A 27,003-nucleotide genomic window follows, 5' to 3' on the forward strand; every position below is an offset into this window, starting at 1 on the left:
GTGACCCGTAGCCACCCCGTGTCGCAGACAGGGTCATGGCCAGCGGCACCGCTCACAGACCTCCCTGCCCCGGCGGCCGCCACGGCTGGGGCTCCAGCCGACAACTGGAGGGACCCCGAGACGGGGGTCCCCGCCCTCAGCCTGCTCCTCTCCTCAGGTGTCCGCAGGCGTCATCGCCAACCCCTTCGCAGCAGGCCTCGGCCGCCGGAACAGTCTAGAAAGCATCTCCTCCATCGACCGGGAGCTGAGCCCGGGGGGCTCCGCGAAGGTCAGAAGCGCCTGCAGCTGGCAGCCCCGGGGCTGGGGAGTCCGAGGCCAGCAGCCCCTGACCGGCATCCTCTCTGCCCACAGGAGAAGGAGCTGCCGGGACAGACGCCACCGTGGGGACTAGAGCCCGTGGTGAGTGTCTGGCTGCCCCCCACCCCCCATCGAAGAACCGCGGGGCCTGAGGGCGGACACAGTGCGGCGGGCGGCAGGTGGCTGCAGGCCAGTCTTGGTGGCATCCACTAGCCCCCCGCGCGGGTGCAGGCCTGGCCCCTCGCAGCACTGTGGATTCTGCCCCCCAGGGCCTGAGCTCGGAGAGCCTCAAGCTGGACTACCGCACTCTCGCCGCTGTCCCCGGCGCCGGCAGCGTGCAGAGGGTCAGTGTCCGAGTCACGTCCCTGGCCTGCTGTCCACCTCCCCATCTGAGCTCTGTCCTGCCCCTGCCCGAGCCCCCGCTTGCCACTGAGACCCTGAGCCACGGGGCTTGCAGGCAGGGCCTAACAGGGCACACACGACATGGGCGCCCCCGCCGGAGCTCTGCCTCCTGATCTGGCCCAAGTCCCTCTTCATTCTGGAGCCAAGCCCTGGGGCAGCAGAGGGCTCAGCCCGGGTCCCAGGAAGCCCCCACCTCACCCCAGACTCACCAAGCTGGCTGCAGAGTGGGGAACACGGGCAGTCGGAGGCCCCGGCGGCCTTTGGGGGGGTGGGTCATGGTGGGCTTGGGCGGGAACAGCCTGGAGCAGCTCCAAGAAGCCAGGGAGACCAGGGCCAGGGGTGGGGGCGGCAGGCACCGGGCAGGATGGATAGTTGGGTCTCGTCCCTCCCCCATGAGCTGTGAATAGCCCTCCCAGAGGCTGTGTGCAGCCGGCTGTCCTCCAGAGGCCTTCAGGGAGGCGAGTGGCCGCCCACTGGGCTCTAGGAGGCGCCGCCGGGAGGGTGGGGGCTGTGCGGGAAGGGCCTGTGGGCTCCACTGCATCCTCCAGCAGCCAAGTGGGGAGGCCGGGGAGGGCTGGGGGCCTACCTCTGGGCTGGCAGAGGGCAGTCGGGGCCTCCCTGGCTCACCCCCGTCATACCTTCGGGCGGGTAGCAGGGGAAGCTGCTCATGGAACAGCTGCCCCCCCCCCGCCGCCCCCTGTGTGGGGAGAGCCTCTTTCCTGTCTCCCTCGAACCATCGGGGCAGAGGGGAGCCTGGCGGACTCCAAGTCCCTTAGAGAAAACAGTTTCATGCTGGCTGACCCGTGGTTAGGCCATCGTGCACCTGCTCTGGGCTGGGCTTGGGTTGGGGAATGGAGCAGCAGCTTTGGGCAAACACCCCCTACCCCAAGAGCTCTTCCTCGTGGGGCCCCAGCCTTGCCTGTCCTCACCCCAGCACTGCCTGACCCCTGCAGGTACAATCTGGAGCGACAGGAGGGAAGGCGACGGAGAGCCACTGCTCCCCCAGCTGCCAGCAGGTGCGTGGGGCGCCCCCACCCAGGGAGGGGGCGGCAGGGGACGGCCCTGCCCCCCAGCTGCCCCTCCTGTGAGGGCACAGCCTGTGAGCACTCCCCCAGCTAGAGGTGCCTGGCAGGGCGGGGGCGGGAGGGGCCGGCTCCCTGTGGCTCCTGGACAGAATAGGGGCTCAGGGCTGCCTCACCTCTACCTGCCCACTTGTGCCTGAGTCCCTGGGGGCCAGCGTGGTCCTGCTGAGGCCCCCGGGTCTGCTGCATGGGAGGGCCAGGCCAGGGCACTCCCACTCTTACTGCCCGTGGTGGGGGGTAAGCACAGGCAGGCTGGCAGCCTCTGCCCCTTCTCAGCAGACGGCAGCCTGGAGAGGGTCGGCCCTGTGTGTGCCCCGGACACCCACCCCGGCTGCCGCCCCTCTGGCCCCGCACCACCCCACCCCCCAGCCCTTTACCAGAACCCCAGTGCCACCTCCTGGTCCCCGCCCCTGCCTGTTGCTGAGAAGCCTGGCTTGGGCTTGACCAAAGGCTCTGGTCCCCAGGGATAGAGGGGACCCCACTTTGAGGGTATTCGGGCCCACAGGGCACGGCAGTCAGAGGCAGCTGCGGGGACAGCTGGCCGGGCCCTGCTCGGCTCACGTGTGGCCCCTCCCCAGCCCCCAGCCCCACCCTCCCCCGATGCACTGCCCACCAACGTGAAGCAGGCCTACAGGACCTTCGCCGCTGTGCCTGGCCCGCACCCACTGCAGGACACCCCCACCCAGGTACGCAGCAGGCAGCCCGCCCTTCGGCCGCGAGGGCCTCTAGGCCGCGTGCCCAGAGCCGCCAGGTCTCAGGACCCACTTCCCACAGCCCCCCACTCCCGGGGCCACGGCCTCCCCAGAGCAGCTGTCTTTCCGTGAGCGGCAGAAGTACTTTGAGCTGGAGGTGCGGGTGCCCCAGGCTGAGGGGCCCCCGAAGCGCGTGTCCCTGGTGGGTGCCGACGACCTGCGTAAGATGCAGGAGGAGGAAGGTAGGTGGCAGGTGGGCGGGCAGGAGGGCGGCCAGGTGGGCGGGCAGGAAGGCCCGGGCGGACGTCCCTCCTGACGCCCCGCACCCCACTCCCCCACCCCCCCGCCCGCAGCCCGGAAGCTGCAGCAGAAGCGGGCGCAGCTGCTGCGGGAGGCCGAGGAGGCCGAGGCCGGCGGGCTCGCCCTGGACCTGGATGGGGAGGAGCAGGAGGAGCCAGTGACCTGGGCCAGTCCTGCCGCAGGGTAAGCTGAGCTGAGCTGAGCTGAGTGGGGGGTCCCCGCCATCTGCCAGGTGACCTGCGCTGGCTGCACCCCACCCACCGGCCCCTCCCGCCCTGTCTCCCTTCCCAGGCTCAGCCCCTCGTCCCCCCAGCCTCCCGGAGGCAGTGCCCCGGTGCGCACGGCCAAAGCCGAACGCCGCCAGCAGGAGCGGCTCCGCGTTCAGAGCCCGGAGCTGTCCATGCAGGTGCCCGATCGGGCTCTGTCCCCTGCCGAGCGGCGAGCCCTGGAGGCCGAGAAGCGTGCGCTCTGGAGGGCAGCGAGGTGAGGCCCTGGTGGCCCTGTGAGGCCGAGCCCAGCCCCACGGTCACACCACCCGCCCGCCCAACACCGCCTCCCCTTGGCCCGCAGAATGAAGTCCCTGGAGCAGGACGCCCTCCGCGCCCAGATGGTTCTCAGCAAGTCCCAGGAGGGCCGGAGCAGGCGCGGGCCCCTGGAGCGGCTGGCCGAGGCCCCCTCGCCTGCACCCACCCCGTCACCCACCCCCATAGAAGGTCTGTGGCCGGGCAGAGGCGGGGGGCCCGCCCCACAGCTCAGACCTCTCCCAACGCCCACTTCTTATCCCCTCAGACCTTGGGCCCCAGACCAGCAGCTCCCCTGGACGTCTGGTGAGGAGCCACAGCTGTTGCCTGCCCTGCACCCCTCCCCAGACTCCCCTCCCCTCTCCCCTCCCCCTTCCCCCTCCCTCTTCCCCCCTTCCCCTTCCCCCCTTCCCCTCTTCACGCTCTCTGCCTTTCTCCCTCACGCTGTCCTTCCAAGGCCTTGTCTGGGAGGAAGTTTGACTACAGGGTGTTCGCAGCCCTCCCTTCTTCCAGACCTGTCCATGACCTGCAGGTACCAGGCCCGTCCGCAGGACAGCCGCGCGCACCTGCTAGCCTGGCCCGTACCCCTCTCTCTGCCTGTCTCGAGGCCTGTGGGCGCGGGGACCCCCACTCAGGCTCTTGGGGGCGGTCCTGACCCCACCCTTCTCCCCCTCGCAGTCCCCAGACTTTGCTGAGGAGCTGAGGTCCTTGGAACCGTCTCCCAGCCCTGGTGAGTCGACTGGCTCGGCCCCGGGGCGGCGCTCAGGCTGACCGCCCACCCCTATCACTCACGGCCTGCCTGCCTTGCCCACCAGGCCTACAGGAGGAGGCTGGAGAAGTGGCCGTGGTGCTCCTGGGCAGACCCTCGCCGGCCACCCCAGGCCCCGAGGAGGTGACACTGTGCAGCAGCCGGCGGCCCGTGAGGCCTGGACGCCGTGGCCTGGGCCCTGTGCCCTCCTAGAGGCTCCTGGTGCCTCCTCTCGACTTGGGGAGGGCCCTGCCATCCGCACCGCCACCCTGACCCCGAGTCTTTTAACCTGGGTGTTAGCGTTTTCAAGAGACCCAGCGGGAGTTCCGGCCGCTGACTAACCGCCCCTCCCCGCCGGGACCCATCGGCAAGACTGTAACTAGTGACGTTTGTACAACCAAAGACTCTATTTTGTGGTTTAAGAGGAATAAAATTGACTACATTTTACTTCCTGTCTATCCCTCTGTCTGCCGCCGCAAGGCTGGGCCCGCGCCCCGCTCAGCGAGCTCCCGAGGCCCTAGAGGCCCCCGCCGGGGAGCAGCACCCGCACGGGGAGAAGCACCTGCAGCTGCTCCGTCGGCGGCCACTGGGCCTTGGTGACGAAGATGACGCGGAAGCGCCCCAGGCGCGCGGGCTGGAACTGCGAGGGGCTGTACTCCGGCCCGTCGGCCGGCCGCAGCAGCGACAGGTAGTGTTCCTGCTCCAGGAGAGCCCCGCCCAGCAGCTCCTGCGCCAGCCCCGGCCGCACGGCCTCCAGCTGCTGCTGCACCACGGGGAACAGGTCCACCTCGCACAGGTCGAACACCAGCGGCTTCCCGTACCTGCCGGGCGCGCAGTGGGTGAGGTGTCCGGCCCGGGGGAAGCCCTCCCAATGCCTCCGGCCTACCTAAGTGCCCCCAGCAGCGCCAGCCGGAGCCTCTCTGGCCGCAGGTGCGCCGGGTTCACCGCAACCACATAGTTGGTGTCCTGGTAGCGCAGGAAGGTGGCCGCCTGGCCCGAAGGGTCGATAACAAGCGGCCACCTGAGAGTGGTCACCAGGTCACTGCTGCCCACCCAACGCCTCTGGCCGCCAACCCACCCAGCCACCACCACTGACCGGCCGTCGGCACGGATGCGGCCACCCACGTCCTTCATGAGTACGTCGTGCAGCTCGGGGACCTGGCATTTCAGCCCGGGCATCTCTTCCTCCCCGCCTATGGGGGAGTCACAAGTGGGGCGGGCCACTGACGGGAGGACCCGACGCCCACACCCCCTCCCTGGGCCCGGCACCCTGCCCACCCTCCTGCGTCTGCTCCCGAAGCTCCAGCCTGGCCATGGCCAGCGCCTCCGCAGCCTCCCGGGCCTGCAGCCGCAGCCTGTCCACTCGGGCCTCTGCGTCCTTGATGGCCTGCACGAGAGGAAGGGCCTGGCACTCCGCTCAGAGTGAGCCTACGCCCCTCCAGGTGGGGCAGCCCAGACGCCCCCAAAGGCCGCTGCTGGAAGGTGGCGCCCACGCTCTGGAGGGGGACGCAGGCAGGCAGGCCGTGGAAGCCGGGGCCCGAGAGGGAGACCGCTCACCTGCAGGGTGAGCTCAGCCCCGCGCGGGTCCCTCCATCCGCGCTCCTCGTGTTCCCTGGTCCTCCGGTTGAGCTCACAGTAGGCCTGCTGCAGCTGGACACGGCCCAGGCGGGGCTGTCGCGGCGTCCTCCAGACCAGCTCCATCCCACAGAGGCCAGAGGCCTGCAGGGCATCCCCCACCCCACCCCACCTGTCCCCACCTCCCGGGGCCCGGGCCCGCTCACCTGCGTTTGCCGCTGGTGCTGTGCCTTCGCCAGCTGTTGTACGTTGAGGCTCATGCTGGCAGGGAGAGCAGCCCAGTCATCGGAGGCCCTCCCGGCCACCCCCCACCTCTCTCTCTCCCCAGGGCACACCGCCTGGCCTCTGCCTCCTCCTGCTGCTCAGCCTCCCGGGCCTGGCGTTGCCTCTCAGCATCCATGCTCTGGAGCATGGCATCCGTGAGGTCCAGGTCCCACGACTGCAGCACACGGGCTACAGTGTCCAGGGAGGCCACCTAGGGATGGGTGACACTGGCCAGGAGCTCAGTGCCTGGGCTCCAGCCTCTCCCCCCCACTCTCCCAGTTTACAAAAAAGGGCCCCAACTGGCAGAATCACGCCCCCAAAGCCATGACCATCACAGCACAGCTGCTCCCAAAAGGAGATACCCAGGGGTCCTCTGGGCCTCTCCCTGCCAAGACCACACAGTCTCCACGTCCCTCTCCGGACCGCTCCTCCTCCCTCCTCACCCTCGCGGGCCAGTGCCCCAGGCCCCCTGCAGGCAAGCACGGCTCTGAGCCTCAGCCCAAGCTGCCCACGCCCTGCCCGGGCCGCGCTCGCGCGCACACCTGCTGCGGGGTGCTGCCGTCATCCGCGTACACCCGCGGGTCCGCTCCGAGCCTCAGCAGCACCTCCACGGCCTCCAGGTGCCCCCCGAAGGCTGCTCGGTACAGCGGCGTCCGGCCGAAGGCGCCCTGCGCGAGGGGCTCCTGAGCCTGGCTCCGCGGGGGGCGGCCGTGGCGCGTGGCCCCCAGCCCCGGCCCGGCACCCACCTTGCTGTTGGGGCTGGCGCCCTGCTCGGCCAGCAGCTGGATGGCCAGGGGCTGCCCGCCGGCCGCCGCCTCCGACAGCGGCGTGTTCCCGCCCGCGTCCTCGCTCTCCACCAGCGCCACCCGCCGCCGCCGCCGCTGCGCCGCCCCCGCCTCGTCGTGGCCCAGGCCCTCGCGGGTCAGCAGCTCGTCCGCCTGCGCGCGGCCCGCGGTGAGCGCGGGAGCCCGGCCGCCCCCGCCGCCGCCGCCCCCGCTGCCCCCGCCGCCCCCGCCGCCCCCGCCGTCGCCGCCGCCGCGCACCTCCCGCAGCACCGCCCGGATCTCGCCCAGGTCGCCGTCGAAGGCCGCTTCCCGCAGCCGCGCCCCGCGCCGCCGCTCCTCCCGCCGCCGCCGCTCGGCCGCCTCCGCCGCCGCCCGCCGCCGCCGCGCCGCCTCCTGCTCCCTGCGCACCAGGGCCACGAAGGCCTGCGGGCACACGCGGACCGAGGAGCCCCCACCCGCGCGCGCACCGGCCCCCGGGGCTCCGGGCGTCCCGGCCGCCCCCACCGCCGCGCGGCCCCGCCTCACGTCCCGCTGCAGCTGCTCCATCCGCTGCCGGTAGTCCCGCCGCTCCCGCAGCCGGCGCGCCAGCTCCCTCCGGGCCAGCAGCCGCCGGAAGGCGCACTGGATGACGGTGGCCGCTCGGTCCTCCGCGTCTGGTCCTGGCGGGGAGAGGGGGGCTCAGGGGTCCCGGTCCCCTCCGAGCTGCCTCCAGCAGCCACTGGGGCCTCCCGTTCCAGGCGCGCCAGGTCTCCGGGTCCACATGGCACGTGCAGCGCGCACATCCCACCCAGCCAAGGGCCAGACACGGCCTAAAACCCACAGAGGCAGGGGCGCCCGGCCAGCTGGGGTGGTGGAGCCTGCGACTCTCCATCTCACGGTTTTAAGTTCGAGGGTGCCTGGGGGGGTCGGTCAGTTGTTAAGCATCTGCTTTGATCAGATCATGACCCGCATTGGGCTCCCTGCTTGGTGGGGAGCCTGCCTCTCCCTCTGCCTGCCTCTCCCTCTGCCTGCTCCTGTTCTCTCTCTCAAGTAAATAAAATCTTACAAAACCAACCAACCAACCAACCAACCTCAGGGAGGTAAGTTCAAGTCCCACATTGGCTGCAAAGATTCCTTAAAAAAATAAAATCTTTAACATCTACACCTCAGGCCACGCAGCAGAGAGCAGAGGAGGAGGTGTGAGTACTGAGCCAGGAGCACAGGCAGGCCCACGGCTCCTGACCTTCCCCAGCCCAGACACAGCAGCGACCCCTGGAGACCCCAGCTGCGAGGTCCCGCTGGAGAGCCGACAGGGGACCTGAGGCATGGTGAGGAATGTGGCCCCTGGCGGAGAAGCCCCGGGCACCCCCACAGGACCCTTCCCCCCCAAGAGCCAGAGGCCCCCACAGTGTTCAGGCACCCGTGTGCCAAGGCTGGGCCGGCCAGGCTGAAGTGGGGGGTCTCTGCCCAGCAGCCCACTGGGACTCTGAAGAGAACACCCAGGTGTCACCTCCCCACACACCAGCCCCAGCGCAAGGTCTGAGCGTGAGGTAGAGCTCTGGGCACTGCCTGCACCAGCCACGGGTCTGCACCAGGCCCCACAGGCGCTCTGCCCACCTGAGGTCGGGTTGGTCAGCTTTTGGGCTTCTGTGTGCCTTTCTTGGAAACAGGGCACTGGGGGCAGTCACAGCCCACAGGCCTGTTCAGCTGTCTGATCCTGGAGCCTCGCGGGCTCCGGAACCATCCTAACTGCTCCGCGCGCTGCTGCTGTCCTCCGGGTGTCGCGGGGCCAGTGACCGCTCTCAGTGGGAGAAGGGCCGGGCCAGGCGGCAGGGACCATAGCGGACGGCACGGCGACCCCCCGGAACCAGTCCACGAGGTCCCCCTCCCCAAGCCGTGGCGGAGCCTCAGTGGGACTCAGGGAGACAAGGGCTCAGAGACAAGGCGAGTCGGCACAGATGCGGCCGTGGAGGGAAGGGGCGCTCGGCCCACGCACCAGCCGCGCGAACTGGGTGGTGACCATGGGGGACGTGAGCAGAGGTGGGCAGCAGGGGAGACGGGACTGTGAGGATAATTAGAGACGGACTTCCGAAAAATTACCTGGGGCCTCTGGGGGGCTCCGTCGGTGAAGCCTCCGCCCTCAACTCCGGTCATGATCCCAGGGTCCTGGGATCGAGTCCCGCATCGGGCTCCCTGCTCGTAGGGGAGCTGCTGACCCCTCTTCCTGCCTCCTGGCCCTCTTTCTTTCTCTCATGAATAAAATTTTTTTTAAATGTTCCTGATATAAATCTTAAGGGTGACAAAAATGTACAAGGAATCAGGAATCCTGGCACCACTCGTGCCCCAGCCAGGCCGCTGAGCCTTAGGAAGACAGAGCAGCGCCGGGCACCCGGCCCGAGGGGGACGCCACGGCGGGGTCTCCTGGGACGCTTCGCCTGCCACGGCAACGGTGAATGTGGCAAGCCGGGGTCCGCGGGATTCTGACGGGAAGCGGCTGGAGACCACCGGGGCTTCTCCTCCGGCCTCCCCACTGACAGCACCAGAAAGACGACACAGTAACTCCGTGCGGAGTCCGCGTGGAAGCCACAGGGAGTGCAGGAGGGAGGGCCCTGCCCAGGAAGGTGGGCTTCACCCCGGAGCACGCACGGCGGGGGGCCCACAGCCGAGGCCCGGGCAGACCACCGTGCCCAGCGGGCACCACCCGCGTGCCAGCCGGAGTGCTCAGGAAGCCCTGGGTTTGGGCTCGCCGAGCTGAGCTGATAAAAGTACAGAACGCAGCTTTGTATGCACACACGCGAAAAGATTTGTTGTTTATCTGAAATCCAATGGAAACGCGCACCCTGTGTCTTATCTGGCGGCCGGATGGGGTAGAAATCCTGAAGAACTCCGTTTCCGGGAAATGACCGCCCTCGTGGGCACAGACGGCCCAGCTGCAGGCCACTCAGCCCTTGATGGGGGCAGGGCGTCGTGCGGGAGACTGCGCGCGCACCCGTCGGGGGCTGGGAAAAGGGAGAGGAAGAGAGGGAGTCCCAAGCGGACCCCCAGCTCAGCACAGAGCCCGGCACGGGACTGGATCTTGACCCTGAGCTCACGAGCGGAGCCGAAGTCGAGAGTCAGATGCTTGACCGGCTGAGCCACCCAGACGCCCCCCAAAACGTTTACTATGTAGCGTACAGTACAGCACCCCCAAGATAACCGGGCAAGTGCAGAAACACGTCTGACCCAAACACGAGGAAGACGGACAAGAGGAGACCCGGACGGACGGAGCGGACGCGCCACTCTCGGAGGCCGACTTCAAGGCACAAGTTCAGGGAATTAAAGATTACAGTTTGGGCGGAGCACGGAAACTGAAGAACCGACGTCAAGTTCAAGAACGTGAACATACAGGAGCTGGACGGGTGAACCTGGCGGCATCAGACGCGGCCGCGCTCGGACGCACGGGAGCCCCGGAGCCGGAGCGCGAGGCCCGTGGGGGCGTCAGGTGCGGAGGCCGGGACCGGTCGGAGGCACAGGGGACTCGCCCCGCACAGGGAAGAGGGTGGGAGGCAGCAACAGTGGAAGAAAACTTCTCAAAACTCGCCGGCGCCAGGTCACAGCGGTGAGAAACGCTACCAGCAAAATGGCTAAAAACAGAGCACAGCAGCGAAGTCCTTCCTGAGTCGGGAGGGCGCCGGGGCCTCCGTCCGCCCAGCGTCCGCGTCTCGGGCCAGGATCTCAGGGCCTGGGGTCGAGCAGGCCTTGGGCTCGGCGCTCCGCAGGGAGCCTGCGGGACGCGCTCGCCCTCTGCCCCTCCCCCACTGTCAGTGCGCCTTCCCTCTCTCTAAAGTGAATAAATCCTAAAGAAAATAAACTGCTTACAGGAGAAAAGATACATTACCTCCAAAGGGGTAAAAAACAAAATTAAGGTGCACCTGGCCGGCTCAGTCGGCGAAGCCTCTGCCTTCAGCTCAGGCCATGATCCGGGGGTCCTGGAACCGAGCCCCGCGTGGGGGGCTGCTCAGCGGGGAGCCTGCTTCTCTCTCCCTCTCCCTCTGCCTCTTCCCCATCTGTGGGTGATCTCACGCTCACTCTCAAATAAAACTTTTTTTAAAAAAGTTAAGGCGAAATAAACCCACCTTTGGGCAAACAGAACCTAGAGGGGCCTGGGCAGCTGGCCTTGCTGGGGTCATGAACAGAAAATTTAAAAAAAAATACGCTTTTTGAATATAGCTGGACTAAGCTGAAAATCAAATAAAAAATTAGAGATACCCATATATTTAGAAATCCTGACGTACAACTTACAATAGCCCACGTGTCAGAGGAGAAAGGAGAAAGGACTCGGACAGGAACGTTCGTGACCACGCCCCGCGGGGAAGCCGAGCCCGCGCTCGACCGTGCATCCGGCCCGGGGGGAGCTAAGCTCCTCTCTACTTTTTTTTAAATTTATTTATTTATTTTGCAGAGGGGCAGAGGGAGAAGGAGAGTCTCCGGCAGACTCGCGCCTGAGTGCAGAGCCCGACGGGGCTCAGTCCCACCACCCCGAGACCACGACTTGAGCCGACACCACGAGTTGGGTGTTGGACCACTGCGCCACCCAGGTGACCCTAAGCTGGTTCTCTTAAAGCAGGAAGCGGGCACTGGAGACCCGGCCCACCCGGACCAGTTCAGACAGGGGTAGTGGAAGGCAGGCCACAGCGCGGCAGGCCCCACGCGGGGACAGGGCCCTGGGCTCCAGGCGGAGGCTGGGGACGGCGGCCCCAGGAGACCTGCTGAGCCGTCGGGGTCACCCTCCGGGACAGACTGAACCTGTAGCTCTCGGACATGTGGCAGGAACGCAGGTGCGGCCGCAACCGGTGGTGCCGGCTGTTTCCAGTGAGGCTCTTCGTGAAGATGCGCGGGTACCCCCCGCCGCTCCGCGTCCGCGAGTCCCAGGGCCAGGGGCCGGAAGCCAGGACCCTTCGAAATGGTAGAGTAGAGGGACAGTGGCCGAGATCCAAGGGCCGTGTGCGCTGGAACTCCGCCTTGGCGGAAGACGGTCCAGCGGCCGCGGCCACGTCCCCTCCGAGACGCAGACGCCGGGGCCGGCTCTCCGTCAAGCTCGGGTGCCCACGGCCCACCGCAGGGGGGAGAGAGAGCCAGGAGACGACTCCCAGCACCGCCAGCCGCGGCTCCCCGCGCGTGGAGCCACCTGCGGCCGCGTGACCGCGCGCCCCTGCCGGACGGTGAGACGCCGCGCCACCTTCCGCACGGCCTCCCCTTGTTACGAGGAAACGGGCTCGGGGGCGCCGACCGGTAACTGCGCCTCCTTCCTGCGCCCCCCCCCCAGCCCCCGCTGCTGCTCTTGCCACCAGAGCACCAGATCGGGACATACAGGTTTCAAGAACGGTGGGGCTCTTGGAGGGCCGCGGCCAGCAAAACACCCTGAATTCCCGCATCGAAACCTGGAGAGCTTTTTGTGACCTTGTGACAACAATCTCTTAGGTGTTAAAGATGCAAGACTGAGACAGATGAACCCAAAATCGAGGTGTGGCCGTGCACGTCGGGAAATCAGCATGCGAGCCCCCAGAACAGAGAGAACCAGCCACCGGCTTCCCAGGGTGTGGGCTTGGGTTTTGGTGTTTTGATTCATCAACACAAAATACTTAGGATGGGGTGTTGCCTACAGTAAGCACTCAGTGTTTGTTGTAAGAAAGGCCAAGTGGAAGAGCCATGAACTTCCCACCAAAAGAGAAAATCAAAGGAAAAGGGCGCCCGGGGCACTCAGTCGTTAAGCGTCTGCCTTCGGCTCAGGCCGAGATCCCGGGGTCCTGGGATCGAGCCCCGCATCAGGCTCCCTGCTTGTTGGGGAGTCGGCCTCTCCCTCTCCCACTCCGCCCGCTTGTGATCCCTCTCTCACTGTCTCTGTCAAATCAATAAAATCTTAACAAAAAAAGGAAGAAAGAAAAAGAAAATCAAAGAAAAGCACGCGGCGCCCCAGACTTTACTTTTTCTAAAGATTAATTTATTTGAGAGAGAGAGAGTACGAGCAGGAGGAGGGGCAGAAGGAGAGGGAGAAGCAGGCTCCGTGCTGAGTGGGGACACCGATGTGGGGCTCATTCCTTCCACAACCCTGAGATCCTGACTTACACGAAAACCACGATTTGGACACTCAACCGACTGAGCCACCAGGTGCCCCTACTTCAATACATTAAAAAAAAAAAAAATCCAGTTGTCTCGAACTCAGTTGTCAAATTGGCATATCTCATTTAAGAATGTGATACTAGGGGCACCTGGGTGGCTCAGTGGGTTAAAGCCTCTGCCTTTAGCTCGGGTCATGATCCCAGGGTCCTGGGATCGAGCCCCGCGTCGGGCTCTCTGATTGGCAGGGGGCCTGCTTCCTCCTCTCTCTGCCTGCCTCTCTGCCTACTTGTGATCTCTGTCTGTCAAATAAATAAAATCTTTAAAAAAAAAAGATACTATGGGGTGCCTGGGGTCCCAGGATCGAGCCCCGCATCGGGCTCCCTGCTCAGTGGGGAGTCTGCTTCTCCCTCTTCCTCTGCTGCCTCCCTGCTTGTGCTCCCTCTCAAATAAATAAAATCTTTTTAAAAACTGCAAAACTATATTCCTCCCTGCCCATTTTAAAGTTGACATTTAAATTTTTTCATACCAAGTTTAAATAGTTTGTAAAGGATCCGATCTCTGTTTTTTTTTTTTTTCTTTCTTTCATTTTTTTAAAGGCCAGTGGAGTGGGTGGTGATAGTAGTAGTGATGGGGAAAGGATTATCACTGTTGGTAGTGGTGATATCTATCGTGATTATCATGTTAATGCTAGTAGTGATGTTCTTTTTTTTTTTTTTTTTTTTAGATTTTTTTTATTTATTTATTTATCAGAGAGAGAGAGGGAGAGAGCAGGCACAGGCAGACAGAATGGCAGGCAGAGGCAGAGGGAGAAGCAGGCTCCCTGCTGAGCAAGGAGCCCGATGTGGGACTCGATCCCAGGACGTTGGGATCATGACCTGAGCCGAAGGCAGCTGCTCAACCAACTGAGCCACCCAGGCGTCCCAAGGATCCGATCTCTGATGTAACGATGAGACTTTGAAGTAAAACCCCTGCTTTACCCTGCTGCTGAGCTCCCTGCCGAACAGGAAGCGACCCACCAGGAGCCCATGTGAGAAGCGGGACCACCGTGACCCCATCAGCACCTGCGATCCCTCCAGGAGGCCGCCAGCAGCCCGTCCCAGGGTGCACAGCCCACCTGACTCCCAGGCAGCCCCGACCGCTGACGCGGGTGACTGTCCCTGGAGGAAGGCATAGCCAGACTTCAGGGACTAAACACTGGGGGCCCCGGACACCGCGACGCCCCCCCGCCAGTGAGCACTGGGACGTCTCCTGGGCAGGAGAAGGTGGGACTCGGGCCACAGCTCACAGACCGGCTGTCTGCAAGGGTTGCCCGCAGGGTTGCTCCCCCAGTCCCTGAACGTGTCGGACACCATCAGACGCCCTTGGGAGAGGCCCACGTGGTGGGACCAGTGGCCAGGAGGAAGCAAGGTTCTCACTCCACTGCCCACAAAGCAGCAAACCCTTCCCCGGTCAAGCCCCAGGATAAGGCTGCAGCCCGAGGGAGACCCCTGTGGGCTGTGCCTGGACGCCCCACCCAGAGGACTGAGGGGCCACCAGAGCCCCGTGACGTGGGACGCACGTGGCAGCCACTGACGACCAACACGGACCGCTCCCGCCGCAGCCCACGAACACCGGCCGGTGACCAGGAGGCAGAAGAAGGAGGGGCTCCTGTCGCCATCAGCCCAGGGACTCACCCGCAGAAGTTCTCCTCCTCCGCAGGGCTCTGGGGTCTGCCAGGGCGCGGGCCGGCTCCCAGCGAAGGTTTCCTCCGGGCGACAGAAGTATGGCCGGAACCGCGGACGGCGCCCGCTGCCCGAGCTCAGACCTGACCAACAAGGAAGCCACGTGCATTTCTACCCAGCCGGAGTCACACATTCTGCCCCTGGCGTGGGCTGGCCGTCTGGTCCTCACGGGCACCGGGAGGACTGTGTCTGGACGCTGGGAGGCGAGAGCCCATGAGGGGTCACACCCTGCCAGGAGAGACCTCAGCCCCGGGGACGCCCCAGCTGAGGGAAGGGGCGGCGGGGGAAGGTCTGAGCAGCAGCTCCGGCCGCGACGGGTCTGGGAACAAGCGTAGCAACAGGCGCAAAGCTTCCTCCGTATTTGTTCCGTGTGTTTGCACAGATGAACTGATATCTTCTACTCTCTTCTGGTCTCTGCTGTTTTCTTACAGAATTTATTTTAGAAGGAGACAGAGAGAGGGCAGGGAGGGAGGCACAGAGGCAGGGGACAGAGTCCCCAGCGGACGCCCTGTCGAGCGCGATCCCACCACCCTGAGACCACGGCCTGAGCGGAAGCCGAGAGCTGGACGCTGAGCCGACTGCGCCCCCCAGGCCCCCTGGTTTTCTCATTTTTTATATACGACTTGTGGATACTGGTAAACTCTACCCCAAGTTCCGAGAGGCAGGTGAGCGCCTCGGGCGGGCGGCACACCGAAGGACGGACGGGCACGCCTGCCTCCCCACAGAAGACGCGTCGAGTTAGGCTCGGGGACGTTCATGTTTGCGCGAAGGGCACGTGCCAAGGGCCTGAGCAGGTCCTCCTCTGCGGGGCTGGGGATCGCGGGGCCTGCGCCGCACGGGCCCTCGGCCGGCCGGCTCCCTGCCGTGTTCTGCTGATGGTGCACGGGAGGGGAGACAAGGCAGGACGCGGGAGAACGCATTTCCTCTTGCCTGTCTGCTGGTTCTCCCGCCACCCCAGCCAGGGCCACGCAGTGGGCTCTGCGCCAGGACAAGGGCGGTCTTTCTGAACCTTGTCACAACCTCACCTGAAGCAGGGGCCCCTGTCACCCCTCCTGGCACCAGGACAGGAACCAGAGTCCGGGGTCAGAACAGATGCAGAGGGAAGTGCAAGTCGGCTCCAGGAAGAAGGAGCTGCTTCCAGGAAATGGTTAACGTTAGTCTGTAAACCCTCCACCTGACTAGGGTCCTTGCCAAGGCTCAGAGGGGAATCCCTTCATTAGAACAAGAAGAAAGACACTTGCGAGTGAATGCAGAGCTCACTCTGGGAGGAGACGGCCGGATTCTGAGAAGCCGTTCAGCGGCTGTGAGACCGCGTCTGCGGTCGTGAAGGGCCGCAAGCCAGACTGGCAGTTGGGACATGCTGGCCTGGAGCGGGGCGGACGGGCCATCTGTAGGGGCCTCTAGGTTTGTAAACCCAGAAGGACACCAGGCTCGGCCCATCAGAAGTCCGACGGCAGCCGTCAGAGTCCCTCGCGGCTCCCAGGCGAGCGCCAAGGTCAGACTCACAGCTCTCAGATTGGGGGGAAGCCGCTGTCCCTGAAGGAGGGTCCAGCGATGCCGCAGTTCTCTCCCGACACTGGGTACTCTCCCTGTCCGTCCTCGGGGGGCCTGGTGGCTGCTGACCAGGATGAACTGTGCCTGGGGGGCAAGGGGACTGCACGGACTTAGGACTCAGGCACAGGATGTAAACGGACACGGCCCATGTGGATTTGTGACAGCACCAGAGGCCTCTGTGTATGCACTGGAGGCCAATCAGAGTAGGCGCCTGGCTTGAGTCCACCGCCACCAGGCACGGGTCTGTGGGGCCGTCCGGGCAGCTGAGACGGGTATGCTCAGCCACCTCAGAATGCTCTTGTCGGGTCCCTCACCAATGGGGTCGTTGCGGCAGGAGAGCCAAGTGGGAGCCCAGGGAACCCCCACGCCCACCAAGGTAGGGGGCAAGATGGAGCGGTACTTTCCTAGAGGAACTGCCGAGATCCACGGCGACCCCCAGCCCGAAGGGCCCGTGGGAGCACAGCCGGCGGGTGTCTGAAGGAGCCGCCGTCCTCCCCAGTAACGGTGGAGGAACAACCGCCATCCCCAGCAAAAAAAAAAAAAAAAGTTGTGAATCCAGACACACACGTTACATCCTATACAGAAATTAACTCAAAATGGGTCATAGACCAGCAGTGCGTAGTGGGCCAGTTCTTGATCTTCGGCCTGTGGGTTTGAGCTATAGACAGTACCTTAAAAATGAAATATTTCTTAAAAAATGGACCACGTCAGTTACGTGTCTGAGTCTCGGTTTCGGCTCCGGTCACCGTCTCGGGGTCGTGGGATCGAGCCCTGTGCTGGGCTCTGCGTTCAGCGGGGCGTCTGCGTGAAGAGTCTCTCCCCGCTCGTGCTCTCTCTCTCTCTCAAGTAAATCAATGTTCTCAGACAACGGATCACAGACCCAAATGTTCCGCGGAAGGCTAGGCGGCTCCTAGAAGAGCGCGGGGAAACCCTGGCTGGCCTCGGGCGTGGCGACGATTCGCAGATACAACAGCAAAGCCGGCACCCACAAGGAAAGAGCGGACGGTCCGGGCTCTCGCTCTGCAGCAGCCGCGGTCAGAGAGCGAGAAGACGAGCCAGCCGCAGACGCGAGGAAAGTCTGCAACAGGCACGTCCAGAAAAGACGGGCTGCCCGGACCGACCGCGGAGGCCTGACGCCGACAGCGAGCACACAAGCGGCACCGTTAGGAAGCGGGCCGGAGAGCTCGCCGACGCGTCAGAGAAGAGGACAGATGGCGAATGACCAAATAAAAGATGCTCCACGTCACGTCATCGGGGAGATGCATCGGGGAAGCGAGATCCCACGACACACCTGCTGGGATGGCCAAAATCAGAGCGCCCACGACACCAGGTGCCAGCGGAAACGCGGGGCAGCGGGGACGGGCGCTCCCGGCCGGCGGGAGCGCAGAACGAGCCGCGCGGCTCCTCCGCTCTCGCCCTGCACCACTCCGGCGGGGGTGGCGGGAGCTGGCGAGACTGCACGGGAGCTGGGCTAGCGCTGCACGGGAAATCACTGTACTTTCCCCCAACTAAAGGGAACCTAAAATTGCTCTGAAAATAAAGACCTGGGGCACCTGGGGGGGCTCAGTCGGTTAAGTGTCTGCCTTCGGCTCGGGTCGTGGCCTGGGGTCCTGGGGTCGAGCCCCGCACCGGGGTCCCTGCTCTGCAGGGAATCTACGTCTCCCTACTCTGTCTCCCTGCTTTTGTTCTCTCTGTGTGAATAAATAAAATCTTAAAAAACAAAAAAAGCCTTAACTGAAGAAAAAAATAACCAGACAGACAGGTTTGAGGAAAGCAGGTGCAGAGGTTCCCATCAGGCCTCTGTTGAACCCGCCGGTCTCGCCTTCGCAGAACACAACTGAGTAATGGAAGTCGGCAGACGACACTGAACTTGGGGGCAGTGGCAGAAGCGGTCAGAGGGACCACGCGGGAGCAGAACCACCCAGCCGCTGGCACTCCGGTGCAGAACGACAGGTCTGGCAAACGCCTTCCTCTCAACATCCCTCACCGGGAGGACCTGGAGCCCCCGGCCCCCCGATCTGGCCAGGACAGCTCCACGCTCGCCGCCTTCCGCAGGACTGCCGCCACGCTCGCTGTTCCTGAGAGACTAAGGCTCATGGGGCCACACGAGACAGAACAAGGGTCCCCCCAAAGATGTCCACGTCGTGTTCCCTGGAGCCTGAGCACGAGCTGTGTCACACGCGGGAGGGAACGGGCTATGCGATGGAGCCCACGGAATCACACGGGTCCCTGAACGTGGGACAGACAAGGAAGAGCCCACTGGGGCTGTGACCTGGATGGAGGTCAGGCAGACACGACACCGCTGACCTGGAAGGTGGCGAGAGGCCATGAGCCAGGACACAGGCACTTCCAGAAGGTGAAGGACAGAGACACGGAATTCCCTCGAGAGCCTAAGAAAGGGCCACAGTCCCCAAGGCGGCCCCCGTAAGCCACTGCGGCCCGTGTCGGTCTTCTAACTCACGGGACAGCAAGACGACGAGCCTGCAGTGCTTCCGGCTGCCTGACCAACGCGCCGCGGTTACAGAGGCTGTGGGGACCGACACGGGGACTGACACAGGAACCAAGATCGTCCTGGCAGCCCGCTGACCCTTCCCGATGGATGGAGACAAAACCACCTGTCGGGGACACTTTCATGGTGCGCAGACCTGGGACTTGCCCAGACTTCAGGAGGTAAAAAATAAGTAGCTGTGCCTCGTACCTCCTTGTAGCAGGACAGCAGCCCAGTGGCTGCAGGCAAGCCCGCCAGGACTTTGGAGCAGCGTCGCGAGGCTGGGAACACCGCCCACCCCGGGTCCTGGGAGGGCCAGCAGGCTAACGGTCCCAGCAGGGCCCGGAGGCTGTGGCTGAGGCATCCGTGGGGTCCGGCAAGCTGCAGGCATCTGTGGGGAGAAGGGGGCCCCGCAGAGCCGCCGGCGAGCCTCCCTTCCCCTGCAGAGGTGCGGCTGTGCCTTCCACGGCAGGACGCTGGTCTCGGTGTGGAGAGCCTGGTGGAGGCCAGGGGTCCCCCCAGGGCAGGAGAGCATGCTGCCGAGGAAGCCGGCATGACCTGCGCTCCTCCCGCGGGGACCCCTGCCACGGAGCAGACATGGCGGGAACCCGTCGCATGAGCCAGAAGGCGTGAGCCTCCGCGACACAAGCCGCCGGGGCACGCTCTCCTCCTTCCCCGACGCCGACGCCGCTCGCTCCTCCGTCCACAGCCGCGGCCTCCTGCGGTGTCACACGTGCGGCCTGACCCGGGCTGCCGCCACCCTGCTGCTCCTCCGTTGGGGGCCCTGTGGGCAACGGGGCCGCAACCTCTAGGGCACCTGCTCCTCTGCTCCCTGCGAGTGGGAAGGGGGCCCAGCAGGCTGAGCAGGGGTGGGGAGTGGGGTGCCGGTGTGGGGCCGGCTCTGCCTCTCACTGTGCCGGCCCCGGAGAGGGGCCACCGCAGAAGAGCCACCGGACACCCAGGTGGACATCACAAGTGTCCTGTGGATGTCGGCCGGCCTCTCTCCTCGGCTACCCAGAGCTGCTCTGATGGCCAGTGCAGAGTGGCCGAGGCGACAGGGACACTGGGGCACTCGGGCCCCACAGCATGAGCCCCGCTTGTCAAGGCCGATCAGACACCGTCCAGCCCGATGACCTCCCCGAGGCCGCCCCCTGTGCTCTGGCTGAGGATCTGGACAAGCAATGGGAAATGGGCGTCATGGCGAGGACACTGGGGAGGCGACGCCCTCAGAAGGGTCTTCTCGGAATAAAGTTGGATTGTGAGAAGCTTTCCCCGTGTGGTGCAGACCCGGTGGCTTAGCAAATGGACACAGACTTGTTCCCAGAGCTCATGGGCCACGCGGCTGCGGCGGTGGGGGCGGGGGCGGCGCATCCTCAGCCTCCAGGTGCCCGCGGCCCGAATGCGGCAGCGGGACAGACACCGTCCGCGCTGACGTGGTTCCTGGCGGGGTTTCCTACTGGCTCGGCGGTTCGCACCCGCACCTGCCAACCCCAAATGCCCAGTCAGAGCCCCCATCTCACAGCAGAGAGGCAGGGCAGTGGGCCCGCCCAGCTCACTCCGCCACCCAGAACAGCCCGTCTTAGGGAAGAGGGGCCGGGCAGCCGGAGGCTCGGGACCCCCACCTGGGCAGCCCGGGGGCGGTTCTGAGGGATTTGGAGGGAACCTCTGCCCACTACAGAAACTGAAACGGGGGCCTGGGGACAAACGTCTGTCTCTCCCTCGCCGACAGGGCGAGCGTGTTGTGACCGCGGACGGCTTCTGGGATTGAGAGCCGGCCAGGGGCGCAGGAGGAGAGGGTGGAGAGCAGAGCCCGCCCTGGCTTCTAGGGACAGACGGGACATCCTGCTCAGACTCCTCCACTCCCTCCCTCTTCTGCCTCTTTCCCAGCCCAAACCTCCTTCCAGCACATTCTGTTTCTGCTTAAACGGCAGAGCCGCGGCCCACTAGGCCTAATCCAGAACCACGACTAATGCGTCGCGCACATGTAACTTCTCTAAAACCAGCGGCTGGGACTTTACAAACTTTCTGTGGTCTGGCCCTGTCCTCGGGACAAGGTCAGGCTCCTGTCACAGCCCCCAGCGTGTGCGAACGGTGCTGGGGGCTCATCCTGGGGCAAGGGCAGCACCGCCCACACAAGACCAAGCTTGCGTGAGGGTTGAGACCAGCCACTCTGTGGGGGACAGGCCAGGAGCCAAATGGGGGTTAGGAGCCTGGGAGGGAAACAGAACACAAGGACCTGCCTGTGGGCACGAGGCCTCGGCACAGGGTCGCCAGGGTGCGGGCTTTGGCAGACCGGACAGCGGAGAGGAATGGGACGAGGGTTCGCACTTGGATGTGGGGAGACCCGGCTGGGGGCTGCGGCGGAGCATGGACTCCAGGCACAGGATGATGGTCTAGTAAAGACGCGGCTTGGAGGTCAGTGTCCAGGGACCAGGTGGAGGATGGCCTCCCTGAGAAGATGGATTGGGGGCGCCTGCGGCCACGGTCGGTCAAGCGGTAGACTCTGGACTTCAGCTCAGGTCAGGATCTCGGGACTGAGAGATCCAACCCGACCTGGGGCTCCCCACTCTCCCCCTCTCTCTACCTCCCCCCTCCTCCGCTGCCCAAATAAAAACATCTTTTAAAAGGGCGCGCTGGCACCCAAGAGCGAGGAGAGGCACAGGGGGACACTAAGGTGGTGCCCCCTCCAGTCCCAGGACGCCCACCAGCCCCAGCTGACACGGACCCAGCGGGAGGAGGGCGTCCCCCCCACCACCCCCGCAATCGCGGGAGCAAGGCTCCGAGGGAGAGGGACTCCCAGGCAGGCCGCGCCCCTGGAAGGCGGGCCCCGGGCCAAGCCCGCCCAGCCCCAGGCAAGCACGGAGCACCGCGGTGGGAGAGAGGGCCGGTCCGCTCCTCCTGCTCCAGGAAGCGCCACGCGGCTCCGCGAGCGCACACCCTCCCATGCACGCGCACCCCGCGTGTCCCGGCCCGTGGCAGCCCCCTTCCCCAGTCCTCCCCCAGTCCCGGCCATCCCCGCCGCCCCGAGAGCGGACGCGGGGCGCCGCAGCTCTCACCTGCGGGGGGCCTCTGGGCGCTCAGGGTCGGCGGGCTGGGCCGGTCTTTGGCGGCGGCTGGCGTGTCCCTCCCGGCTTCCCTGGGGGAGGGGCGCCCCTTCCCATCACCCCCCCCCGGAGGCGTTTATGGGTTACGTGGAGACCAGGTGCTTCTTGGCTGTGAGAGAGCGCCCACCCGGGGTGTGTCCTTCACGGCAAGCCGGTGTCGCCCCTGGGGTGCCGCGGGGGGGCGCCGGTGAGCCCAGCAGGCCGGACCGCCGGGTCCCAGCTCTTGAGAACCCAGGTGTAGCCAAGTTCCCCAGGGCGCGCTCTGCCCCACCCCCACCCCCACCCCAACGCATCTGGTGCCCTTGTCCGTGTGCGTCTCCCTGCGCATCCCGGCGGTGGCCTGCTGTCTACCTCCCCCTGAAGCTTCGGGGGCGAGCGCTGAGTGGGAGGAGGGTGCCCCGGCAGGGCTGTGCCAGGCAAACCAGTCAGGCCTGTGTGGCGGAGCGGGCTGGGATGGGGCCCTGGGCGTGGGTGTGAGTCAGCAGCCCGGGGCTGGGGAAACGCTGGGGAGGAGGCTGTCTGGGGCCTCCTCCCAACAGGAAGCCCGGGGACGCCAGCACTCCCGCTGGCCCTGTGCAACAGCCCCCCAAGGTCCTCCCCCAAAGGCCTGTGTTCCTTGGGCCGGGGAGCTGGACCCCCAGCCGGCAGCATCAGGAGCACCTGCCCCATGCTAGGACGGGCCGGGCGGGGCCCCGCTGCCCCATCTCAGTCCACAACAGGCCATCTGGGCCTGAGACTCCGTCTCCTCCACCAGCCGCTGGCAGGAGGCCACCAGGCTAGGCCAAGAGTTGTGTCATCTCCACACAGCCCCCAGGCGAGCTTGGGCCCCCATGGAGCTCAGAGGAGCCCACTGGCTGGGGGGCTCGCAGGCTAGTTGGGCTGGGGTCGCCCGTGGCTGTGAGGGTCTCCCCCGGATGGTCAGTGTGACTGGGATGCAGCTGTGGACCAGGGGCGGGGCGGGGGCAGGGAGGAGGCTCTGGGCGGCCCAGGGCAGGACCAGACTCGCAGCTCCTCACAGCCGGGGATCTGCTTGCCCAGAGTCACCTCCTCCAGTTTCTCGGTCTCCCTCCCAGTCTGGCCAACGAGGCCTGTGGCCTGTAAAGTCCTGCACCCTTTGTCAGCACGTTAGTCAGCCCTCGCACCCGGCTGAGCCACCACGCCGCCGAGTCCCTATAAACTCCCCGGCGTGGCCCAGCCCAGCGAGTGGGGCCCGGGAGGCCCACAGGCAGCGCAGGGCCCGGAGCCGCCAGCCACAGGCACCGGCCCAGGGGCAGGGCAGGAGCACAGGGCCCGCCGTGGCCCCCCAGGGATGCCCCCGGCACCCGCCTGATCACGGCCGGCCCTTGATGAGCCCAGGCCCCCAGGAGGCAGACAAGCTGGTGAAAGGCGCCGGACCAGGGCCATGGCGGCGAAACGAAGTCGGGCTCGGAAACCCCGAGGCAGGAGGGCGGGCAAGGCACAGCAGACCTTGGGTCAGCAGGGCCCTGAGGCCCAGCCCCCGCCTCCCGCCGCAGGGGGCCCTCAGGACGAGGTGGGGGTGGCCCCTGCAGAGCACGTGACCCGCAACACGCAGGCTGCTCGGGGACGCCCCAGGGTGGCCGAGCCAGAGCAGCCCCGAGCAGCTGAGGGGCCGGTGCAGGCCACTGTGCTGGGGTCCGAGCCGGTGGCGGTGCCCGCTGCGGACATGGAAGACTGTGGGGCAGGGGGCCTGCCGGGCCTGGGTCCCGAGCTGCTGAGGCTCCACGAGGTCCAGCTGTGCCTGGCCCAGGAGCAGCTGCTGCTGGAGGACCGGCGGCGGCAGGTGCAGCTGTGGATGCAGCTGTGGCAGGAGGAGCAGCTGTGGCAGGAGGAGCAGCTGTGGAGGGAGCAGCTGTGGCAGGAGGAGCAGCTGTGGCTGGAGCAGCTGGAGCAGCAGCAGGCCTGGGTGCGCGTGGAGGGGCTGGAGCTGGCCCTGGCACTGGAGCAGCTCCGCAGCGAGGGCCTTGAGGTGCTGCAGACCCAAGGCCAGGTAAGGGGGCGGGGAGGCCCCGAACAGCTGCGGGAGTGCGGGAGCTGTGCGAGCATCACACAGATCCCTGCTGCGGTGGGGCCGGCGTGGGGGGTGCTGGGGGCTGACTGGGGGCCAGCTGGGGCTCATAATCAGGCACGCGAGGTGGGTGCCCACCGCACAGGACACTCCAAGAACCATGTGGCAGCCAGTCCGCACAGGATGGCCCAAGGCCACGCAGAGAGAAAAGCCCCCAGAGAGGACACTCATTCGGGGACACTGAGGCAGAGTTCCTACAGAGGACCCAGGCCTCCTGGCCCAGTGGGCCAGCGCACGGAGCTACCAGAGCAGTCGGTGGCAGTGTGCGGGGCGTGTGGGGATAGGGTACAGCAGGACCTAGGTGGACGGTCGGCAGGTAGCAGCAGCGAGGGACATGCCCACCCTCTCCCCACCCCAAAAGGGCTTCCTGCCTGGCTGCCCGCCCACCTCCACTGTTTACTGCAGGCTGTGTCCCCAGGGCTCGAGATCACAGCAGAAGTGTGCGGCCCTGAACCCGTCATCCTCATTCCAAAAAGGCTGCTTCCGCAGACGCCGCTGGGGCTATTTTGGGAAATTAGGGTCTAAACCCAGCTTGGCGTGGAAGGTCACGGCCACCCCAGCAGGGCGCATGTGCTGCAAGCCCTCTGTGCTCCAGGGACTTGGGTCAGCCCCACTCCAAGCAGAGGGGCTGCATCTGGGGCACAGGGTGGGTGGTCCGTTAGCCAACACAGACTCCGATGCAGGCCCGGGTGCTGAAAGGGCCCAGAACTGCAGCAGGAAGGTGCTGACGGTGTCACAGAGAACTCCTGAGCGCCAGGACACAGAAGAGATGCGACTCAGGGAATGGAAGGGCCGTGGGGGAGGGGAGGGATGAGAGGAGGTGCCCTTCCTGACCCCCGCGGGACGGAACCAAGGGCAAGCTGTTGCCATTCACTCTGGGGGTGGCTATGCCTAGGGTGACCTGAGAGAGCAGCTGCAGGCAGGGAAAAACAAGGGGACGGCCCAGGGGGGACAGAGGGTCAGAATGGACCACACTTGGCCTGAGAATCCCTCACACGCATGCTAAGTGAGCTCTGTCCCAGAACCTGTGCCCAGTGCACCTGGGCCTGCATCCCATCTCCACGGGCTCTAATGCTGTGCTCCTCTGAGCACTGCCCGGGAAACCCGCCCAGGGGTACAAGTTTCACGGTCAGGGTCTGGAAAGGACATCTGAGCTCCAAATCCTGTCGGCTGTGCCCAAGCCCAACTCAAAGATCCCCTGAAAGTCACTGTCCAAGGGAAGGGTCTTCTCAGAGCATCCCCGGGGGCCACAGCATGGGTGTCCCAAGTCAATGGGCAGCGGCGGAGCACGGGTGTCCCAAGTCAATGGGCAGCGGCGGAGCACGGGTGTCCCAAGTCAATGGGCAGCGGCGGAGCACGGGTGTCCCAAGTCAATGGGCAGCGGCGGAGCACGGGTGTCCCAAGTCAATGGGCAGCGGCGGAGCATGCGTGTCCCAAGTCAATGGGCAGAGGCGGTGCTCTAGAGGTCAGACTCACTTACCAGCCACAGCTCTCAGCCCCGCCGCAGGGGAGTGCGTTCGCCGCTTCCCTGGTGCAGCTTTGGGCCCCCGTTTCTTGCTGCTCATCTTCCTGTGGGGGAGGGAGGAAAGGTCACAAAGAGGCCTGTGTGCACTGACAGCCTCACACCTCCCCCCCAGAACCCCTTACCCCAGCTTCCTGCGGCTTCTGGGTCCACCAGCTTGGTCCTGCTTTGTGGCCTGAGGTGCCAGCAGCCCCCCGGGGTGGTTTTGAGGGCCTCTGGCCCGGCTCACCCCTTGCCCTTTCACACCTGCTCTACTCTCTGGTCCACCCGTCCTTCGGTCCTGGGCCCTGACAGAAGCCCCAGGCTGGGGGCTTCAGCCCGCTCTCGAGAATGCTCACCGCCCCCCACTGCCCACAGCCCACCCGGGACACCGACGCTTCTGGGCCCCCAACCCTCTCTTGTTCCAGCCTAGACACGTGTTGTTGTCAGGGCCTGGAAGCAGGGCCTTCCTCCCCAGCCCAGGCGGCTGACTCCAAAGTCTGTTTCCCTTGGGACAACTCCCTTGGCACAAGTTGGGTTGCGCCTCCCCCACGGCACAGGTACGGCACCAGTGTGACCCTGTGCCTGCATGCCCACCCCCTTCTGGTGGTGGGGTGTCCCGGAGTGTTTGCGGAAGGAATAAACGAAACGGAGAGCAACCGTAGCAACGGAGAAGACAGGGTCATGTGGCAAGAGGGACAGGAGGAGGGTGACCAGAGACCGGCAGGAACAGGATTTGGGCAGGGACTGGGGAGGGAGAAGCCTGGGGCAGGGCACTTGGCTTGGACACATGGTTGACCATAGGGCAGGCCCTAAGTGGGACCTGATGGGGAACTGGGGTTCTGAGCAAGGATCGGAAGTGTCTGGGGACTAAGGACTTCTTGGGGGGCAGTGTATGCCCACGGGACCCGCCGACCACGTGGAGTAATGCTGGCAGCAAACCTGCTGAGAGAAGGACTCTCAGCGTGCGTGTGGGGTCCTGCGCATTGCCAAGCTGCTGTGCGGGGAGGGTCCTGGTGTGCCGCGGGATCCATGAATGTGGGCTTCCCTGCTGGGGTGTGGGGTGTGCGGTTGCGGTGTGAGCCCTTCCAACGTGCGTGCGGGGTCTCTTGTGTGCGCACGCGGTGCTGTGCATGGAGGGTCTGGTAAGTGTGCAGGGGTCCCTGTGGTGTCCCAGGTATGGGGGCGGGCAGCCCCGGTAGGTGCAGGGTCTTCCGTAGGTGGACGGGTCGGCGTGTAAGGAGGCAAGTGCGTGTGGCCTCCCTCGTGTGTGCCGGACGCCCTGTAGAGTCCTTGTGGCCGCGCCTGTGGGGTCCGACCTCCGCGGGGCGGCGGCGGGGCACCGTCCTGGAGGGGAACTGGGGTGTGGGAAGCGCCCGCGCGCGCGCAGGTGTGCGGGAGTCTGTGCGCGCGGTGTCTCCGTGTGCCAGCGGGGTCCCAGGAACCGGCGAGTGCTGTGTGCGGAGGGCGGGGGTCCTCCGGGAGGGCGTCGGGTTGGGGGGTGCCCGGTGTGGCGCGGGACCCCCGGTGCTCGCGGGGTGCCCAGGCCCGGGGCCGTCCCCGGCTCGGCGCCGCCCCCGCGGCCTCACCTGCCTCACCTGCCTCACCTGCCGCCCCCGCACGCCGGCGAGAAGCCCCGCCCCCTCCGTCGGGCTGGCGGTTTCCTAGCGACGGAGCCGGAACTTCCGAGTCCCCTCGACTTCCGGGGCGAGGGTCAGGGGTCAGGCATAGGGACCTCGAGCTCCGGCGAGCGGATGGGCGCCGGGGGCGGCGGGGGGCGGCGGGGGGCGGCGGGGCGCGGGCGG

General features: G+C 65.8%; 3 protein-coding genes across 26 annotated transcripts in view; 2 read left to right on the forward strand and 1 right to left on the reverse strand.

The window, feature by feature from the left end:
* Positions 1–4,489, forward strand: part of SCRIB (scribble planar cell polarity protein) — a 19,621-nt gene extending 15,132 nt beyond the window's left edge. For 5 of the 15 annotated variants that reach the window (XM_082720429.1, XM_082720431.1, XM_082720437.1 and 2 more), the window contains 11 exons: positions 158–268; positions 352–399; positions 1,653–1,715; positions 2,360–2,467; positions 2,556–2,715; positions 2,827–2,956; positions 3,065–3,256; positions 3,344–3,486; positions 3,563–3,600; positions 3,973–4,024; positions 4,110–4,489. In XM_082720429.1, coding sequence (XP_082576555.1) covers positions 158–268; positions 352–399; positions 1,653–1,715; positions 2,360–2,467; positions 2,556–2,715; positions 2,827–2,956; positions 3,065–3,256; positions 3,344–3,486; positions 3,563–3,600; positions 3,973–4,024; positions 4,110–4,255 — 1,191 coding nt within the window. In that variant the 3' untranslated portion in view covers positions 4,256–4,489. Of the gene's footprint in view, positions 1–157; positions 269–351; positions 400–566; positions 642–1,652; positions 1,716–2,359; positions 2,468–2,555; positions 2,716–2,826; positions 2,957–3,064; positions 3,257–3,343; positions 3,487–3,562; positions 3,601–3,751; positions 3,827–3,972; positions 4,025–4,109 lie in introns of all 15 variants that reach the window. The other 10 variants (XM_082720436.1, XM_082720426.1, XM_082720433.1 and 7 more) reach the window with 3 other exon arrangements.
* IQANK1 (IQ motif and ankyrin repeat containing 1) lies at positions 4,452–26,934 on the reverse strand. 10 transcript variants are annotated; one of them, XM_082720510.1, is made up of 14 exons: positions 21,564–22,948; positions 20,530–20,717; positions 15,491–19,988; positions 14,418–15,334; positions 6,925–7,325; positions 6,628–6,819; positions 6,424–6,549; positions 5,953–6,092; positions 5,824–5,878; positions 5,600–5,692; positions 5,321–5,429; positions 5,139–5,235; positions 4,929–5,063; positions 4,452–4,863 (listed from the first exon to the last, which is right to left on the reverse strand). In XM_082720510.1, the coding sequence occupies exons 4-14, from the start codon at positions 14,596–14,598 to the stop codon at positions 4,560–4,562; spliced, it is 1,833 nt and encodes a 610-aa protein (XP_082576636.1). In that variant the 5' UTR covers positions 14,599–15,334; positions 15,491–19,988; positions 20,530–20,717; positions 21,564–22,948; the 3' UTR covers positions 4,452–4,559. The 10 variants fall into 10 exon arrangements, with proteins under 10 accessions (XP_082576636.1, XP_082576633.1, XP_082576631.1 ...); XM_082720507.1 differs by lacking the exon at positions 21,564–22,948 and adding an exon at positions 25,178–25,269 and having other exon boundaries at positions 14,418–19,988; positions 20,530–20,677; XM_082720505.1 differs by having other exon boundaries at positions 14,418–19,988; positions 20,530–20,677.
* On the forward strand, positions 23,001–24,222 carry LOC309860426 (uncharacterized protein; the record flags this gene model as incomplete). Its single annotated transcript, XM_082722565.1, has 2 exons — positions 23,001–23,619; positions 24,103–24,222. The coding sequence occupies exons 1-2, from the start codon at positions 23,014–23,016 to the stop codon at positions 24,220–24,222; spliced, it is 726 nt and encodes a 241-aa protein (XP_082578691.1). The 5' UTR covers positions 23,001–23,013.
* Positions 26,935–27,003: the final 69 nt, after the last annotated feature.

This window comes from Mustela nivalis (assembly GCF_964662115.1).
Source record: "Mustela nivalis genome assembly, chromosome: 2".
Taxonomy (NCBI): domain Eukaryota; kingdom Metazoa; phylum Chordata; class Mammalia; order Carnivora; family Mustelidae; genus Mustela; species Mustela nivalis.